The 20,467-nt window shown below is 44.1% G+C and overlaps 1 protein-coding gene and 1 long non-coding RNA gene across 2 annotated transcripts in view; one reads left to right on the top strand and one right to left on the bottom strand.

Annotated features, from left to right (window-relative positions):
* BMP2K (BMP2 inducible kinase) overlaps positions 1-14,366 on the bottom strand; it is a 43,337-nt gene extending 28,971 nt beyond the window's left edge. Inside the window, exon 1 of the mRNA XM_027711834.2 lies at positions 13,970-14,366. Coding sequence (XP_027567635.1) covers positions 13,970-14,120 — 151 coding nt within the window. The 5' untranslated portion in view covers positions 14,121-14,366. The remainder of the gene's footprint in view (positions 1-13,969) is intronic.
* Positions 14,367-14,463: 97 nt separating this feature from the next.
* Positions 14,464-15,586, top strand: LOC113983081. The gene is made up of 2 exons (XR_005565296.1): positions 14,464-14,702; positions 15,245-15,586. It is a non-coding gene; the product is annotated as an uncharacterized LOC113983081 (long non-coding RNA).
* The last annotated feature ends 4,881 nt before the right edge of the window (positions 15,587-20,467 follow it).

The following is a 20,467-nucleotide window of genomic DNA, read 5'->3' as shown; positions in this document are numbered from 1 at the left end:
CCAGAGGCCAAACTTCAGATGCTCAAGCTTTGGTCCAGTAAACAGCAAAAGGAACAGAGCTCCATGTCCTGCAGTACAGCACATTATACTCCTCACCCTACCTGCTTCTCAGGAGTATCCAGGTGACTTCCTAGACATACTGGACTACTGCACTGACAACACTGCTTCCACGTCACCTTCTGCCTGACTGCCTCGGCTATTCTGCTGTTGAGAACAAAACCCACCAACTTCCTAATGCAGAGAAACTTGCTAACCATTTGAATTGAACACAGCTATTGAAACAGACACATCTGCAATTCCTGCAGTATTCTAAGTTTAAGGAAAATGAAACCAGATGGACTGAATAGCTTATTTAATGCATGCTCTAGAACAAGGCAAGCATTTGATATGCCCTGGAAGGAATAAGTCTTATGCACCCAAGACAAAACATGCTATTTCTTAGGGTAGAACTGATCCCTTTACCACATACTCTGGTTAGAAAAATACAAAAAAACACTTCAAAATTTCAATTTTGAATCAAGCTGCCTGAGAATTAGTCACAACCACTGTACTACGTTCATGTATTATGCCATCACCTCCTCTTGCTGTTCACTGGGATAAAAATAGACTAACACCTTTACCTCTATAACTGTATGTAATAGATGCTTGTATGTAACTAACACTTCCTTCCTGTCTATGAGGAAGGTAGCACAGAACATGACTAGCAGCTCACCAACAGTTCAATTACATATCAGAACGTTAGCCTCCATTCACCTCCAGAAATCACACTGTAGCAGAAAACACTTGAGTATTAAACAGGCCTTATCTCAACAAACTGCAAGTAGGTAATCAGGGTAAAATTTGGCAACAAGTCACAATCCACCAGGCTTCATTCAAAGACATTTCTTAAAGTTCTAGGGCTGTGCTATCATACAGACACTCACTACTGAATTATTAAAACCTGAAGCTAAATGTGACACAGTGAAGGGTACCGTACTTTTTGCAAACAAAAAGAACGAGAGCTTTCTGCTCACAACGCCTGTCCGAGTATTTCTGTTTGCAGGCACTAATGCAGTGTGCTCCCAGGCTCAGTGCAGAGCAGCAAACACCTCGGCTCAACACAGATACCTTACGCAGTTGAAAGACAGTACAGGTTGGGCATCTTCTACTTCAGTGCCCTTGGCACCATCTTCCAGCCTGCAAACAACACTAAGTTCCAACAAAGTAAGGATCTTTGGGGTGATTTTTACTTTGGAGATGTACAGTCATGCAACCAACCCATGTATTTTTTTCCAATTCTTTCTGCCTTTGCAAATGCACCTCTTGCACATCCCAGTACATTGAAACAGATGTGCTTTCACTTCAATAGCATGTCAGCATTTTTAAAGAGAGTTTCCTCTGTACAGTCCTACGAAGTTCTGTTGAGTTGATCATCCACATTCCATTACGATCCTCCTAATTATATCCCTAACTTGATTTTTAGCATGTCCCCAGCTGGCACAAAACAAGTTCTGCAATAAAAAAAAAATTCAAGAAACAATCCCCATTTCTGAAGTCAAGAAACACTTGTCAGGAGTGACAGCTGTTTGCAGGAGCAACCAAGATACTTCTCCAAGAGCTTCATGTCACCAACACTTCCTTTTCCTAACACTAAGATTCAAAACCAAACACTAACATATACCAGAAACTTAACAACCAACCTGAACACTATTTTTTGTCAGGTCAAAACTCTGCCTAAACATTTATATAAAGGGATTACTCTGTGTAATCTAGGCCAGAAGTGTTAATTCAATTCCATTTCACTGTGCCATTAAAGCTTTAGTCTCTCAAACTTCAGTCCACTGGACACGTCAGGTAACTAAAGATGTAACCAAGGTGATGCCTTTAGGCAGGATGTGCTTTTTGCTCAACTTTTCATAAGAAAGCTTTTCAATCTATCCAAGACATTGGCAAGACACCTGCAATGAACATCCACTATCACAGTTCACAAAAAAAAACAAACCCAAAAGCAACAAAACCAAACCACCCCCCAAAACAAAACAAAAAAACAACACCAACAACCACAAAGGTAAAAAAATTTCAACAGCAGTTTTATCGTCAACATGTTTCCCCCCCTCTTCTGTGACTTTTTCCACCTAACTCAGCTCCCTCTGTCGTTTGGTCTGACCTGAAAAGAGGCAGTTGGGAAACCACAACAATGACATGATCTATGCATACAGGCTGGACAGAAACATGGAGTTCCCCATCCTACAACACTGAGGAGCGTGAATTCAGGTCACTTTAGAGATGGATTTCCAATGTCATTTGCTAAGTTACTTTTTCCTAACACTTGATTTTAACTCCAGTATAATCAACAAATGTCAAAATCAAAATCAGTCACCAAATGGTTAAATCAGTGGGTACAGATATATTACACAGCTACTATGCAACCACCATGACTTCTTTGGAACTAAATTCCATTGTCATACCACATGGTTACCAACCAGTTAAGAAAACAAACATCACACACTTATTTGCTATGTAGTTTGCTTTGCATGTTCCTTAAAATCACTGTTTTACTTGTGTTTAAATATGGTATCACAAAAACTCAAAGAAGAGCAAGTCAGAGAAGGGATCTCCAAGCTCACGTGTGACTGATTGATCCACTGATTGTCCCAAAGCTGCCATGGCACAGAAACAAGGCACAGCACACAGTGTCCAGCTCCAGCCCAAGGGCTGGTTCCAGGGCACCCTGGACAAGTGCCACCTCTGGCTGCAACACAAAGACAAGAGCCACCAGGCCATGCAGACAAAGCCATTTCTAATGCCAGAACCATTTCAGACTAAGGCAGATGTCACAGGAAGATTCTCTGGTTTGCTACTTGTCTAAGGCATCTTGCATATACTGAATTAGTAAAATAAAACCCATCTCTTCACTGCTAGAAAGAGTCTACAGAGTCAAACTCACACATTCCCACCTGAGTGTAGTCACCAGGGAATCCACTGACCACTTCTCATAAGTGAGCATGATCAGAACTGGACTGACTGGCAGGGATTAGTGTTAAGAACATCAAATATGAATAACTGAGGCAATGAGAAGAAGGATGTTCATTATCTCACCTATTCTGTAGCTGTCTGCAAATACTTAAATCAAAGGAGTATGCCCAGATACAAACCTATCTGGCATAAGATCAACAGGGGGCCAACGGAATCTCAGAATCATAGAATCAGCCGGGTTGGAAAAGACTTTGGAGATCATCAAGTCCAACCCTTGATCCACTACCACCGCGGTTACTAGACTGTGGCACTAAACGCCACATCCAGTCTCATCTTAAAAAGCTCCAAGGAGGGAAAACCCACCACTTCCCTGGGCAGCCCATTCCAATGCCTGATTACCCTCTCTGGAAAGGATTTCTTCCTAAATAAACTTTCTCAAGAGCACAGTATCTGAGATCCAACCTGCTTACACCAATAAAGAGAACTATAAACCATTTTAGGTAATAATACTTCCTTAGCATCTGCATGGGGGCAGGCAGTTCTTGAAGCTCTGTCTACGCTGAATACATCTGAATACTTCAATTTGCACATAAAACATCTCTTAAGACTTCCATCCCAATTACCTTACGGCACTTTTATGCTTGGGATTCTGAACTTCACACTGTGACATTTGCCAACTTAAAAAGACACACTGAAACTTCTAAACCATATAAGCAGCTTGGTCGCTGTGCTGCAGTGGCAAGAGCACTCTGAGTATCAGAGTCAAGATTATCAAAATCATTTAATACTTCTTGTACACCTACCGTGTTTGAAGGCAGAGCCAGTCAACAGCAAGAACTCAGAACAAGGCAGTTTTTCATTACATGTACCAAGCTGCAGACTCATGTTTGTGAGTCAGTCTCCAGAACTTAAAATGCTAGAACCTAAACTCAAAGATGTCCTCCAACAGAAGTCCCCCTCGTACAAATCCCGCTACAAAATTCCATAACAGTTTAACAGAAGAGCAAGTCATATGAAAGACTTAAAATAGTGCATTTGATGGAAAAATAAAGAAAGCCCAAAGCTGGGAGGATAATACTGTGGATTCACACCAAAATTGGAGGCACCTGAACACATCTACAAGCCCAAACCAAATCAGATGCAGCACACTACTTCCTTTTGAATTGCTGTTTGGTTACGTTGCTTTTAGAACTACAATAACAATACAAGCTTGCTTTTCTATCTTCAGAGTGCCTAAGAAACCTCTGGATAGCTCATTCTGGGACAAAATAATCCTCCTACTGCCTCCACAAGTTCTCATGAAGTAAAGGCCAAGTGATAACCCATCTAAACTCACCTCAAGGTGAAGGTCTCAACTCTACAGACACAGACTGTGCTCCTGAGCTCTAGGGAGAGACAGAAGGGCTTTGCAGGATGCAATTATTTCATTTGCTTTTTTCCAAACAGCTTGTTCTCCTGCACATCATGCACAAACCCAGAACTGATCCTCTGTCTAATGCTGACATACTAAATTTCATTCACTCTTCTAGTCTCATGAACACATGCTGTGTTCAGTCAGGTCCTCACACATGTATGTCAGAAAAGTAATTTAGTGCCTTATATTGTTTAGTGATCTATTTGCTGCATACTGCTTTCATAGTTACATGCAAATAAATTACCCAAAACAAGAAAAAAAACCTTGTTTAGCAACAGTTTCGCTAAATGCATGCACATTCAGCTTTTCAACCTACAGCAATTGCAAAAGAAGGTAATTAAATGTCATATTAATCACTGACTTCCGAAGCTATTTTTGTTTCATAAGAAAAGAGGCAAAGTCCTGCAACAATTACTCACTAGAACTGCTACTGAAAGACAAGATGCACAGATAAAAATCACAGTCCAAGCAGCAAATTAAAAAAAATGACAAATGAAATGAGTCAGTACAACAGACCCAAAATAAACCAGGAACTGGACCATTCCCATGTGTTGGTACATAACTCCTAGAGACTTGCGTATTAGTTTCTAGGCACCACAGGAACAAATTCATCCATTAAAATAATGTGCAAGTTTGGAAGGAAGCCCAACATACACATGACTGAATAAAATCTCCTCAAGTCCTGGAATATCAGAATTCCTTTCGTAGTTTTGTGTGTGGCAATCAAGGCATAGCACGTTACAAAAGCTATGAGGAAGAAACCATCTCACAACCGGGATGTTCCACACTCCACCTGTACCTCTTGTACAGACTTGTATGACTTGGGGCAAATCCCTTCATCCTCCTTTGTTTCTCCGTCTGCGCAATAACATCTCTCCCCGAGGCAATGTGATGCTCTTCTCAGCAATACCAGGTTTGACGCCTCTTGAAGAGGTGTTCACTCTCCCGTGAGCCTACATCATCAATTCTTCAGTACTTGCACCACGCGCCTCAGAAGCAAGGCAGACATAAGGAGAAGGAAGAAGAACCAAAGACTCTCGTACCTTTGCAGGGAGAACACTCCAAGTCTGCCAGTTTCCAGTTCCACAAGACAGACAGTGTTTTGTAACACCTGGGTTTATGTTGCTCCAGAACCAAGCTATTCAAGGTCTTGCTATTCAAACCAAAAGAAATACTCTCCACTTCATTAAAACAGACCCCTACGATCAACTGATTTTTTATTTCCATTTGGTAACCCGCCCTTTCCTGTGTTTTCCTCCACCCTGCCTATGTTCGGAGACCCAGTTTCACAGCTGACCCAACCCACACCCAAGATATCCCACTGCAACTACGTAAAAGTAACCAACCTAGACAAGCGTGAGCAAGGAACATGTGAAGCAAGAGAGGAAGGCAAAGGTTTCTACTTTCTTAACCAGTAGACAAACACTCAGAGACTAAAATCCATTCCCAAGACAACCACAAAGCAGGAGAAGAGGAATTCATGTTCCTTTCTTGTCAGCAGCTAGACAATGATAAAGAAAAACACAGACCATCTCCTTTCAGAGAAGGGGTTTCACGCTCACCACCTGTCCTTCTCCACTGGAGAGAAGGACACAGGGCAACCCACTCTGCCGCAGCAGAATGATAGACTAGAGATGATGTGACCTGCAACACTGCACAGCTGCTTGGCATCACTGGGACCTGCCAACTCCCCTCAGACCACCAGCTCCGGATACCAGAACTGGGCAAATACACCTAACACTTCAGGATGCAGCTGTTCAGCCACCACATTAACAGCTTTTAAGCTAAACCTGCCAAGACGGATGAGGAAAACAAAACTGATGCCTGCATAGGACAGCACCTCGGGCAGTAAGGATGCAATTAGGTGACTGACCACGCCTGTGTTGCTGGTCAGTCCCAAGCCTGTCACCTGACTGTTACTCTCCACGCTGGCAGGCGCAGAGCATTCATAGTGTCAGTTAACACAGCTCTGCTTACGAACACCAACTCTGCAGACTGTGGCAGCCTGCTTGGATACAATGTTACAGAGGCAAAAAATAGCTTCAGCAAGTAAAATATAGCACAAGGTTAGGGAATCAGAATCAAGACAAACAAAACACTGTAAACCAAAGCACTGCCAGAGACAAGCAGCACAACCTCACTGAGCATCTGCAACATTTTCCCTCTGAACCTGAGGTGAAACCTATTCAGCAAGAAGTGAGACACCCATCAGAGAGCAGGTGTGTGCACACTTACAACTACAGCCAACATCTACAACTAGAAAGACATCGAAGTTCATAGTTATGCTCATAACAGTACAGAGACTGTAACTGCGCTGCTCCCTAGAGATCTAGTCCCATCTCTGGCACTAACTCCGGTTCTCCTTGCACAGAACAACTGTACGAACCCTTCCACACAGGGAACATACTAATTAATGACTGGCAGCTCTGCTATTACACTAACAACAGCCCTGAGAAATACATACCCTCTTCCCAGAATTACTGGTTTCTAGTTTACACCTGCCTGAAAAGGAATTCCACTGCTTTTAGCTAACAATTTGTCTTTTCAATGCAAAATACTGAGGTTTAATTAAAAAAGAAAAAAACCAAAAAAATTAAGATCCTGCACAGTTTCTTTTAGAGTCAGGTTGTGTCTTTTCCAGATAGAGCTAACATATCCTCTATTATTCCATGCTACCTTACTCTTTGAGGGTGTCCAGGAGCTTCCTAGTGCAACACACACACACATACCCTCCCACTCTGACTACTGTAGCATTAGCATACTTTACCAAAACAGCTCTGCAAGGAAAAAGGCAGGTAGATGGCATATCCATCGGTTACATGTGTCCTTTGTCAAAATTTGGCAAAGGAAAGATGGCTTGAATTTGTGCATCATCTTACCATGACTACTACAAATCAAGTTCCTTTTCCTGTAACTCTTCCATGTGACTCTTGGCCACTATGCTGAAAACTTAGTGCAGGATTACCAGATTCCCAGGTGCTTGCTCGGTATTTAACTACTTCTGGGCACACAAAAATGAAATGGATAACATCCTTGAAAAAGAACATAACAATTGTGTGCAGTTCAGAGGTGTAACAGACCTGTCCACATACACACAATGCAGAAAGGAGTGTCCTCAAGGCATGCAAGGACCAATAACTGGATAATCAAGAGCATTAGACCATGTGTCCTAGGAGATGAACTTGGTCTTAGCTGTACAATAGATGCCTTTGTCAGCCTACAGATGTTTCCCAATGTGTTCATTTCCCCATCCGTGTCCCAGAGGCACAAGAGAGCTCTGGAGAGTACAGTGACAGCGACAGTTGTCCCCAAGTACCACCCCAGTGTTGAGCACACCAACTATGTCATGAGCTAAAGTGAACTAGAGCTTTCATTCTGTGCACTATGCTACATAAAAAGACACCTTTACCTGCATATTGACGTGAGACTGGGATCACATGCAAATCCCCAACCACTTCCTGGTTTGTTTGCCTTCTCCTTACACAGAACACAGCTACATCCTGCAACAGCCAAACAATGCTCTTGTTTCAAGCTGTGATCTGCCTCCGCTAGGCCTGAGAAACCAAGGATGAACCACAAGCCCTACAGCACAGGCTCCCTATCTTTCATCACCCAGAGATCCAAAGCTGGTCCAGGATCTCTGCACCTGCCAATCTGCAGCTACACTTGCCATAAGGCAGCCATGCCTATTTTTGGGACTGCACAAGAGACCCATGTGTATTGTATTATACTTTCAGACAAAATGGAAATCAGAAAGTTTGAAGTACTGATGCTGTTTTTTGTCCTCTATATCTTCAACTTGAACAAACTATACCTTCTACTCCAATATTAGCAAAGTAAAACTGTTTGAGACAGAATAACAGGGTTGACCTTTACAGTCATGTGCAAACATAGATTCAGAAATCTTACACTCTGGAAAAATATCAACATGACCAATCCCAACTCAAATTCCACAATTTATCTTTCCAGACAGCCTTCCAGCTCATAATCCACCTGAACAACTGAACTAGATTTCAACTGAAAACGAAACAGCAGCTACTGCAAAGAGCATCAAGTCACATGACATAAACACTAAATTAACGAAGACAACCAATAATGAACAGGTCAGCCACACGGGAGGAGACTGCCATGCCCCAGTCGCAAGAGAAGTGACCCTGCACCAGGTGTATTCATAACACCTGCCACAAAGATAAGCTGTCCCAGTGTACAGAGTTAAAAATTCAGTCCACGCCACATGGAAACACTTGGAAGTGATAAAGTTCACAGATCCTTTATGATGGCACTTCTCTTTATTTACCTCTCCAGAAGACAGCACAACAAACAAGCCACACCATGTATGAGATGAAGCAGTGTCTGCTGTACATCAGCACCTTTCTGAATTTATAGCAGCTGCTAGGGCTGCATATCCTCCACATAACTCACTCTAAAGACCTAAAAATCAAGGTATGAAAGGTTAATTGACATGGGACTTAGTAAAAGGAAAGAGAACCTTATTCAGAACACAAAGTTTGTCAATTTGGATTACTAACTGAACTGCTATTGCTAAGACACAACGTAGAAAAAAAACCCAAAACTGTCACAGCAAAACTTCCAAGACTACCCTTATTCCAGGAATGATTTTGAAAAACTTGGTACACCTCCTATCTGGACAATAAGCTATTCTACCTTCAGCACTGCTGTGATGTTGATCCTATTTGAAGACTCCCCTTCTTCCCTCAGACAACTAATTGAAGAAAAATCTCCAGGAAAAAACACTTGCACTGAAAATTAAACAGCACAAAAATCTACAAACACACAGCACAAAATCTCACAAAACAGGACCTGAATTCCTCTCCATTTGGGTGACAGTTTTCTTAGGCCTTGATTGAAATTGTGTGAATTTAAGAGACGAACCAAGTCATAAGTATTGTCCAAGTACTTGCTAAGACTACATACTCAATTTAAGCAGAGCTCACAAGAAGCTCATTCCTTCACTGGTGTAAGAGACTGGAGGAATGACTGACTGGCTCGAAATAACCAAGTGAGAAGTCAGGGGGAACAGGGCGAGCTCTGCGTAGGTGGGACAACCACTGCTCCCTCCCTGTCCCTGGAGCCTTAGTGAATCTCTGGTCCAGTCCAAAGTGGTGGGAGCCAACAGCATGACCTGCCCCAAAATGGCGGGGACCGACCCAGGGGCTGCCCCAAAATGGCGGGGACCGACCCAGGGGCTGCCCCAAAATGGCGGGGACCGACCCAGGGGCTGCCCCAAAATGGCGGGGACTGACCCAGGGGCTGCCCCAAAATGGCGGGGACCGACCCAGGGGCTGGTGTAACCCAGAGCTGTAGAAAGGTTCTCTGGGAGAAAGTCAAGCTGACCCTCAGAGGGGCTAAAAGAGAAGAAAGACATTCACCCTCTGGGCATTAATGACCAGTTTGTTATTGAGCCTCCTGAGAATTTTGTTGTTTCTCTCACACATGGCCCAGAGTGAATCAAATTATCCTCCCCTAAACCTGCCAAGCGGGATGGGGCTTTACTCTGAGAGCTTGCTCTGTGAGATAAACTATAAAAGAGCATGCCACTTACAATTTTATAAAGGGAACATTCAAGGCTTTCACTTTTTCTCCCTATTGAAAGGCTCCTTTTCACAGAAAACTATATGAAGCAAACATTCTGTGTTATACAAACATTAAATAACGAACTTATAAGCAATCACCTCTTGAGTGGCTTTTTCCCCTCCTCTCTAGTCCTAGACAGATACAAGGTCAATTAAAAAAAGCAACAGCTTCCTAAGCTACAGCAGGAGAAGGCTCAACTCTACACAGCTCCAGACTCACCACTTTGCCAGTCCAAATGATAAAAAGTAAACCAGTATACCCACTACCACACAGCTGCTTGGCACATGTACTGAGGCAAAGGAAAGCGAGAAAGTCACAGCACAAGAGCGGTAACACAGAACGATCACCCTATCCCATCCAGAGCTTCCCAACACTGAAGAGGTAGTTTCCATCCCCTCTGGGTATTTCCAGAGCAAGCTGCGCACAGCGTCACCCCGTTCCTCCTATGTCAGTGTCTGGCATCTCACCTCTGCTCTCCTAAGTGTGGACTGCCTGGCGAGAGGGTGAACTGCTGGTGGCTAGGGCTGGACACAGCACTGCTTTATTTTTATAAGATGCAACAGCACATGCCCCACAATTCCATTAATCCAGCCTGAGTGAAAATGAAAAGCAGATGACGACCGTCTTTCCCTGCCCACAAATGAGCTTCCAAAGAAAGTCAGTCAAGTTCAAGAGGGAAGCTGGGAAGCCCAGTGCACATTGCACATGCAGTCTCTTTCTTAACACTTGCAACTGTCTCTGCTTTATCTGCACTTGTTAAAACATACCTACATACTAAATTACAACACTTACCATAACCCCTTTGGTCTGCTCGTGGTACTACGAGAACTTTAAACCTGGCCAAGTCTTTATTTATTTATGCAGTTTAAACATCTCAAGCCCTGCCAGGCAATCAAGACAACAAAACAAATTAGCATCTTCCAACGCCTACCGTTACAGAACGCAGAAAAATCAGTTTTACTGCAATTCTTAAACAAAAAGGAGATATTGAAGTCTAATCAAGGCCAACAATGAAGTAGTAGTTTCCACGTATCAAGGCACAACTTTCTACCTCCTCCTTATTTAAGCCAAAAATGTTTTGGGAACTTGCTAATTTTCGCTTTCCTTTTCACTCATCACAATATACACTGTTTTGCATTAACATTTAAGGTTATCTATTTAAAAGCATGTTTCATACTTGGCCACTTTCAGTTTGCTGCCATTTCTGAACTTCTTCAATACCGAAGTCCCCATGGACCACCTGTAGCTTTCAGCAGAGAACCCTCCATGTTTTTGTCACTAAGTTTTCCAAACTTCAGCTGAATTGCAGATAATCTTGTTCAACAAAAACACTAAAAGAGAAAGCCTTCACTCTCTATCAGTCATTTATTCCATATAGTTCTACCATTCCCTTGAAATGGATAAGAATTCTACATCAAACCTTAACCCAAACTAACTGCTTTTCCCCTATATCTGAGAAATAAGCCTTAAAAATAAACACCTCCATCCAACAACATACTGACCATTGGGTTAGGGAGGCCAAGAAGTCACCACAGAATAGGTATCTTTAAAACAAAAGAAGCCACCCGACTCCCTCCTAACTACAGCACTTCAGCTTTATAGCTTCTTTACTTAAAAGGATGCTGTTACCTTAGGTAACATTATACTTATTCAAAAGAACTAGATCATAATGCTCCATACTTCTGCCTTTAAAACACTGAAAAAAAAAAATCATCTTGTCAAAGACTACAGGAAAAGCACTTTGAAAGCAACTCGGTATCAACGTGGCAAACTTACCAAAGATCCATCCCTGCAGCCTAACAAGGTCTTCACAACCTGAGCCTTAGAGCACAACGACTGACGCTACTCTAGTTACCGGGAGCCTCAACCCTCTACAGAACCAGCAGCTGCCTTCCTAAGAGCAAGATCTGGAAGGAGGATGGGGTTAAACAACATGAATCAGACACATAATTCTATTAATCACAATAGCTAAAAAATAAAAAAATCAATACAATATACCATACCACTGCTATCAGAACATCATATATCCCCTATGAAATAGATTGGTTAATTTCATTAGATTAATTAACTTCACGTGTCATTAACGCTTCGTAGCACAAGCTATAACTTGGATATGAACCTCTTAAATGGGATTTCATCCGCACTGAGTAACAGCAACTACCTGACAAGGGTCAGAGCCTCAGTTAAACTGGGATTCAGAAACTGGAAGAAAGAAATGCCTTGTGCAAACAGAATAGGGGAAAAAAGTTTGTTCTCTGCCCTCCCAAGAAGAAGATTACTAAACAGGGGATTGATAGTGTTCAGTATTAATTACAGATACCAATATGACCAATGTAACAGCAGTAACATACTTACTATTAATGGTTACTAAGGCAAGAGATTGATTGTCAAGAAGTAATTCCTAGATGAAAAGGTACTTTTTGATGCATAAACTGTTGTGGTCAGTTAGGAGCACCCAAGTGGACACACCCTGTTAAAGCCCAGCTGCTCCCTGACAATCAGGGAGCTGCCAATCAGCCCCCCCCACTCCCTCACGTCCCTGTGACCCCAACCACGCAGTTACCCCACCTGTTACTTCCCTCTAGGCCTCTTTGGGTCCTCTCTGCTGAACAGCTCTGGTGTTGGCTTGGGGACTTTCCCCAAGACGCAGCAGGCTTACACTGCCCTGACTCTTATCAGTTTTTGTCCCAAGCATCCATACGCAACTTTTATTTCAGACTCAAAAGTAAGGAAGATAATTTGCATGACACTCAAATTTTAAACTGACTCCAAGCCCTTAAGGACTATCCATTTGTTTCTGTCAGCTACAGAAAGAAATAAAGTGATCTGTAGTGACTCTTAAAACAGCACAATATGAGAAAACATTTTAATAACATGCTAAACTGAATCAAGCACTGTGCAATTTCTCTCCTTTTCACTACATATATAGGGTTTGTGTTACCTCCTGAATTTGTCCATGAGCCTATTGTCATTACTTTTTTTTAAAAGTCTCTATCCTGCCACCAGCTCTGCTGAGAAATTCCGGTCTGTCAGATCACAATGACTTGGAAGTAGCCCTCAGCAAGGACCACTCATGCTTTAGGTCACCAGCTATGCTGGTGGATAAGCCATGACATCATCTTCATACCTCAATTACAAAATATTGGATTCAAAATACTCCAAATCTGCTAATCTACAATAACCTTTTCAAGATAGCAATGAAAATACAAGTGCTTACTATATGTTCTTATTTTAAACAGTAATATTATCTGCATGCAGTTGTTAAAACTTTCTCTTAAGATCTCCATCAAGAAATGCACATTTGCAATCCAAGTTTACAAGTACGTTTACACATAAACCAGTCTGAGCGACACACATGAAAGTGACAGAGGTGAATTATTTTTACCCACAACACCCAAAGCATGTGTTGTAACTACGAACTGGACAGGTCTAACCCTGAGCTCAGTGACCTGGGAAGGGAATTCATGCATTTTATCCATCACACGGGTTACCAGCTGTGGGAAATGAAGACCACACTGTTTCCCCCCCACACACACACAGGAGTACGGCTGATTTGCTGGTGACCCACTCCAGCTTCTAGCAAAGTCGTACAACTAACAAAGTCTAGACAATCCTACGACTATACAAACTCCCGGGACCCTTCCCGAAGTCCCAGAGGAGGTCGGACAACACGAAGTGCATGTTCACCACAAGAAGCACAAGTCGAGCACCCCGCAGCAAGGGGAAGCTCTCCAGCGCAAGCTGCCAGCACCGCACCGCCACTCGTGACCCTGACAGCAACCAGCTGCCCTACACCAAGGAAGGCCATGCCTTTTATTTTTGCTGTGTTTTTTTGTTTGGGGTTTTTTTTCCCTCATATTAGCTGGCAGAAACCTGACACAGGCGCTGGTGACACCTCACCCCGCCTCACTCACCCAGGGCAGCGTGCCGGGGAACTCCGAGCGCCCTAAGGAGCCCCCGGCCGAAAGAGCACCCCCCAAACACCCCGCACCGGCCCGTCCTCACCTTCGGCCAGCGGCTCCTCGGGGGTCACCTGGTACCGCCCCACCGCCAGCGCCCTGCCCAGGGCCACGCCGCTGCCGGAGCCGCCGCACGCCGTCCCGCCGCCGCCGCCGCCGCTCCCCTCGGACTTGGGCATGCGGGAAAACTTCTTCATGGCGAGCGGGGCCCCAGCAAGAGCCGGGGAAGAGCCTGAGGCAAGGAGGCGGCGAGGGGGCTGCCCCGCTTCACATGCCGGCCGCGGCCCCCGCTTCTCCTCACCCGCCGCCGGCTCCTGAGGGGAGGAGGAGGAAGGAGGAAGGCGAGGAGGAGGGAGGAGGAGGAGGGATAAGGAAGCCGGAGCAGCCGCAGCCCCGCCGGCCGGGGCGGCTGAGGGGACGGCGCGCGCTGTGCCGGGAGCGGCCGCCCCGCCGGCGCGCGGCCGCAGAGCGCAAGCGCGGGGCCGCCCCCGCCCCTCGCAGATGAGCCCGCGCGGCCGGAAGTGCGGCCGGGCCGGCACGTGCGGCGGGAGCGAGGCGCGGCGCGAGACCGCCCCCCCGCCCCTCAGGGCCCCCCCGCGGCGCTTTCCCGCCCTCGGGGCGCCGCGCGCTCGCTGAGGGGGCAGGCGGGAGGCGCTGAGGGGACGCGCCCGGCCGGGCTCTCACTGCCCGCCGAGCCCCTCGGGAGCCTCGCCGACACAGCCCGGAGCCGGACGTGCCCTCGGGAGGGACTCTGCCAGGAGCAGTGTGGAGACGGCTTGGTGAGGATCGCGGTGGTAAAAATGGCTCTCCACGGCCCGGGCTGTGGAGGCTCCGGGGTCTGTGGCGTGCTTCCGGAAGGGGAATTCCAGGGAGGTCGTGGAGTCGCCCGCTCTGGAGACTTTCCAAACCCCCCTGGAGGTGCTGATGTGCCACCTTCTCTGGGTGACCCTACTTAGGCAGGGGGGTTGGACTGGATGCTCTCCAAAAGTCCTTTCCAACCCTAACAATTCTGGGTTCCTATGAAATAACTGTGAAAAGCGTTGATGACAAGTATGAATTCCAGTGGTGCGTCTTCGCAAATACGCTATGCAGAGGTTTGAAGGGAACTGGCAGAAAAGAGGTAAAAGGGTGGATCTGGACAGGAAACCATCAATGAAATGCAAAATGCTTGTTTTCCCACTATGAAATGTACTGACCATGTGCAGTTTCCCTGTTAACACTGACAAAGCAAACTTGGGAATTTACTAACACAAGCTTGTTTACCCGGTGAAATCCTCAGGAAAATAAGAATTGTACTTATAAAACCATTTCTGAACCACAGGAAGTCCTGTGTCCCGCGGTCCCTCGCTGAAATTCGATTGGAAAGGCTGGAGCCACAGCAGCTGGGGAGCCACAGAGAGGTACGTCATCGACAGTGTGCTGCTCCACGGCCAGCCTGGCTGGTTAGGGCAGTGCTTGTCACAGTTCCGTGGAGACAACACCGGAAAAACACCCTGCACTTACAGATCACTCATCTCAAGTTTCTCCTTCAAATCCACATTCAGACTGAAGCCGAACATCATCCAAAACTGGTGAGAGATGACAGGCATTGAAAAGGTAGCTTCATTCCAAGCCTGTTCTCCTTGTGAGTCCCTCCTGTCTAAATAAAGCTGTGGTACTTGTGTGTTGTTTTTTTTCTCCTTACCGAATGCAAGCATACAGTAAAAACAACACTGATATGGGACACTGTCAGTCTCTCATATGAATAAATGGAGCTGCATTTTTGGCAGTTACAGTGGGAATTTAACTACAAGGCCTTTCCCACAGAACACCTAGGTTTTGGATGGATATCAGTTACAGCCATCAGTTCAGTAAAAACTCTGGAGAAGTCAGAAGTGTAAATCTTCGGGATGATGTGCCGGTAACCAAATTAGTTTCGAGTTAATCATATTGCCACACTCTTAGTGGGTAAGAAAATGACTATTTACTGAAGGGACAACTTGTCACACATCGAAAGCACCGATAAGCTGTTTGCAATAGCAGTCCCCTTTTTGTAGTCATTGCCATCCTTTCAGTAACAACAGATCAATTTTTTGGCAGCATACAGAGATTAATTCACAGTTTTTCTTGGGAGAGAAAGGTGTTTTGAGTGCAGATGAAAGGAACAGAGTTCCGTGAGAGGGATGGCATGAGCAGCAATGTTTTGTTAATGAGGGCATTCCTACAGTGATGCCTATGCTCCTCAGATATTTAATGATACCTTAGAGAAAAAAAATGCAGCTAGGCTATAGGCACAGAAGTTTAGTGCCACTGAGTAGCACAATTTTGCTGGTCCTCAGTAAAAATAATGTATTTGCTAAAAGCCACTGTGAATTTGAGAGCAGGACTGGCTTTTAGGTTACCCTGGTGAGTTTTTATTTGGCTTTGGGGTCCCCATCCCCACCCATGTGTTTTTATTCTTTTTAAAGTAAGAGATTATATTATCACTGGACTTATTTATAGGCCAGACAAAATGAGCCCTCTTGTTACACTGGGATTAACGCTGCTAATCTCTGTCGTGGCATCCTGGAGGACGCAGAGGTCAGCTCCTGGGCATGGCTGGCACAGCAGTGTATCAGCGCTGCACACCGAGCTGTGAGCGGGCAGTGGCTGCAGGGCTGGCTCCCCTCCTGCCAGGGATTTCCAGGAGCCCTGTTCCACAGCCCATTCCACCTCAAACCTCGCACCAAATGGTCTTTTCCTCCGGGACACCACTGTGTTGTGAGGGGGTTTCGTGTTATGGATTCCCTTTTATTTAAGTATAGGTCAAGGAAGTTCAGTGATAGAGACAATTTTGACAGCTCACTTGAAAAATACGGGCCTGGCCCTCTAAGCAGGTAACAGGGGTAATTTGGAATGTGTATATGGGTTCTCTGACTTTAATTCCTCACCTGAGCAGAACAACGCTTTGATATTTCTAGAAGCTAAGTTAATTTCCAAAAAGGAAGAGTTGTGAGATTTCTTTCAGCCAAGGTATGAAACCCAAAGTAAACTTTGTTCTTCCTTTTTGAAATGAAAACTCTCCTTTGGTTCAGGCAGAGCAGGGATGCCTCGGTCTCCTGTCTCCCGCATCTGGAATGTGTGTGGTAAAAGATCAGAAAGGTCTTTGCACTGCTTGAAAAACAAACAGAAAACAAATTTCAGTACCCTGAAAGCACCCACAAGCACAGTTATTTTCAGGTTTATGTGAAACAGTAGATCATCTGAAGAAAAATGCAGTGGCAACAGAAGATCAGAGAGATGAATCCTCAGGTAAGGAGAGATCAGCTACAAAAGGTAGAGGAAGTGGGGATCGTAATGCAGAGGCTGCACTGAAGCCGGGATATCAGTGATCATTCGGGGGAGTGGGGGATGATGGTCTATATCAGGTTTTGCTTCTTAAACCTTCAGCTCGATGAGTCATGAAATCACAGGAGATACTGAGCTTTCATTATTAAAAAAATAAAAATAAAAGAGCAATTAGGGTCAGCTTCTGCTTTTTATGACGGTGGAGTCAACACTGAACTTCCACTGCATGAAAACAGGAGAGACAACAAAAAAGTCCCAGCCATGTGCTGTGTATGTCTCCACCGCAATATTGAACATTTGGCTTCTTCATTCCTTTTATTGCCTGGGGTCTAAAATAGCGACACGTTTTTCCTTTTCTAATAGCTGTGTAATGGCAGAGCTATATGGTGTGTAAACGATTCCACTTACTGTCTCTATTCAGCACGTAACATACATCTTGAAGCTCCTGTCCCAGTTAGTGTCACAAAAGCAGGCCCAGAGGGGTTTTCAGTGCAGCAGCGGCTGCACTCTCAGTGTCCAGAGTGTTAGAGTGATTGCTGGTGTCAGGGGGTGTATCAGTGACTTTATTTCCCCACATATAAAATTAATGTAGGGATTAGCTACTCCATTGCAAAATACATTGAAGATTTATGGAGGAAAGCTCTAGCTGAGAACACTGCTTAAAAAATGAAACACCAGATATTTCACATGTGCTTGGAGTTGGAAACGTGATGGTTTAATCCTCTTTAAACTGCTGAATAGTTCAAATGCCTGTACCTTGATTACTCTTTCTCAAGCAATTCTTTCCTTACATCTCTCCCTACTCATAACTCTTTCCTCTATACAATACATAAATTGGTTTTAAATCAATCCCATGAGAATAAAACAACTTCCTGCAAAAAAGTTAAAAATCCCTTACAGAAAGTAGTTATTAAGGCAAAATAGAAGTAGAGAACTTCCTTTGTGTGGGTGTTGTTTTGGAAATGTCTCCTGGTGCTTCTGGATAAACTCTTTCCCTTCTAATTACCCAAGTTGAGTGTTAGAGACAAAAGGAAAAAAATCTACTCTTACAGAAATATGTTATTGATGTATTAAAACTTTAAAAGAAATTGGTAATAGAGGCTCTCAAGGTCCCTCAAGTTCAGGAATTACCGCAGTAAATTTTTGTCATTTGGGTACGTGAGGGTTATTTTCTATTTTGTAATAATTTAGTCAGTGTGAACAAAGCACAGCCAGAGACTGGGTTTGCCCAATAAGCTCTTTTAATTTTCCCCTCTTATCGCTTCATTGTTGCATGTTTATTTTGCCTCTGGTCCCGTGAGAGCCGTGAGAAACATCACTTTACACATTGAAGTAGGCTATACAGTCTCCCGATCTCAGAAAATACTGTGTCTTAGTTTTGTACTGCTGACCCTGATGGAGTCTGTTTTAGGCACGGTTACTGAAACCACACAAAATGTTTCTGATGAGCTAAAAGCTAAGAAAACCCCAGGAGACAACTGGTTTGGGTTTGGTTTTGCATTTTTTCTAGGATGAAGTCATATCCCAGCTCCACATCTCAGAGGCAGGAGTAGTAATGAAAGGCTTTTTTGCTTTGCTTACTTATACATACAAAGTAGCAGAAAGAGCTTGGTATGTTGTGAGCCATGTTGGCATGGAAAATATGTTGACGTGGGGGGAATAAAAAACAAAAAGACTGAAGTCACTGGAGCAGAGGGATGGCACAAATCAGGCAGAAAGCAAGTGCATCCTCTGGAGGCTCCCCTGGTTGGGAGGGTCTGAGCAGCGCTGGATGCTTAGCCTTGACCTTGGGAACACAGACAAGTTTTCATTCCTTTCAGTTTCTATCAGCTAATTCTAATCAGGGAGGAAACTAAGGGAGCTGCGGAAAGTAACTAACTTGCTGATTTGTGAAGTTGAAATGGAAACAGAGGAGCCAGCTGGACAAAATAGTCAAGGTGCAAATAGCTGACATCAGCTTTGATGACACCCAGCGCAGCTCTCATTGACACTGAGGTCAAGAGTCTTTTATTGCAACACGAGATTCGGTCACTTGTACCACAGCCAGCGTTGAGACCAAACAAAATACAAATTCCTTGTTGAGATGACAACCCTTGGCCGCTTCAAAACAGTAAGGGAAAGTGGGGAAAACGCAAAGCAGCTGTGTTTGTAAGAGTCCTTGGTGAAAATCTGAGAGGAAGGAATAGGAAAGAGGGGGTAACAGGCTCAGAATTGTTCACATCTGACCTGGTAAATTTCTTTACATTTATATTAATCTGTTTCCTTTCTGGAACAGAACAGTCTCCTGTGTTTGTGCTGATGACCAGGCCTCTGGCTTTGTTTGGTAGGGTAACATGTTCCTGCTTGCTTTATAAGAGCAGTCTTAGATCTGTATTGGGTCTCCTGCAGTTGAACCTCTTCCCTGCCTTCCATTGTCCAGGTTCCTGGTTATTCCCAGCTTACCAGGAGTCCAGTTGATTTCATTCTCTCTTAGAAACAAAGCCTGATCTCACCCTTTCTTTAACAACTAACTTCTGCGCTCCTAAAAATATCCAAGGATTTTCTTTTATAGAAATGAAGTGTGCTCTGTGCAGCCTTTTGAAGGATGGCCACCATCCCAACTTATGTAATGAGTAAGTCTTAGAAAGTTTCTCTCTTCCTTGAAAAAGTTACACATGTGACTAAAACACGTGGCCTTTCTCAGCAACTCTTAAACCTCAATACGCTGTTTATAAAGGGCCTGCTGATAGTACAGAGAGATCTGGCTGGCTGGTTGGTGTTCCCACTCCTGAAAGCTAAACTTTGTTAAAAGAACACTAAAATGCCCAAATTCCAGCACCAATACTACTTGCTGCTTCTACAACTGCTATTGAGATTAAAAGGACAAAAGATGAAGGTCAAGCACAAGTGCACAGCCTGTATAATATCTTAATTTCAGCAGCATACAAATTAGACTGTAGCATCCTTTGTTTAAGTACCTATGAGAGGTAAATACAGTACTTTATAGTGAAAAAAAAATCCAAGCATCACCAAAACCCCCCTGAGGCATTGGTACACGCCAGAATTACTTGTGAATTAGCAGTAAAAAGTTTTGGAAAAGCCACAGCCATTGAGGTTTGAGAAATAATTTTATTTCAAATCTTTTTTTTTTTACCCTATTTGCAGAGATAGGTTTTACTGTTAAGAGTTGTTCTATAAAATGAGCAATGGCCTTTTTTCTCCCCATGTATTTTTTGAGTCTTAGAGAACTGCAAAAATA

Source organism: Pipra filicauda, unplaced genomic scaffold (genome assembly GCF_003945595.2).
Source record: "Pipra filicauda isolate LSUMZ 115617 unplaced genomic scaffold, ASM394559v2 scaffold451_size532456_pilon, whole genome shotgun sequence".
NCBI lineage: Eukaryota > Metazoa > Chordata > Aves > Passeriformes > Pipridae > Pipra > Pipra filicauda.
This window is presented reverse-complemented; position numbering and strand designations above follow the sequence as displayed.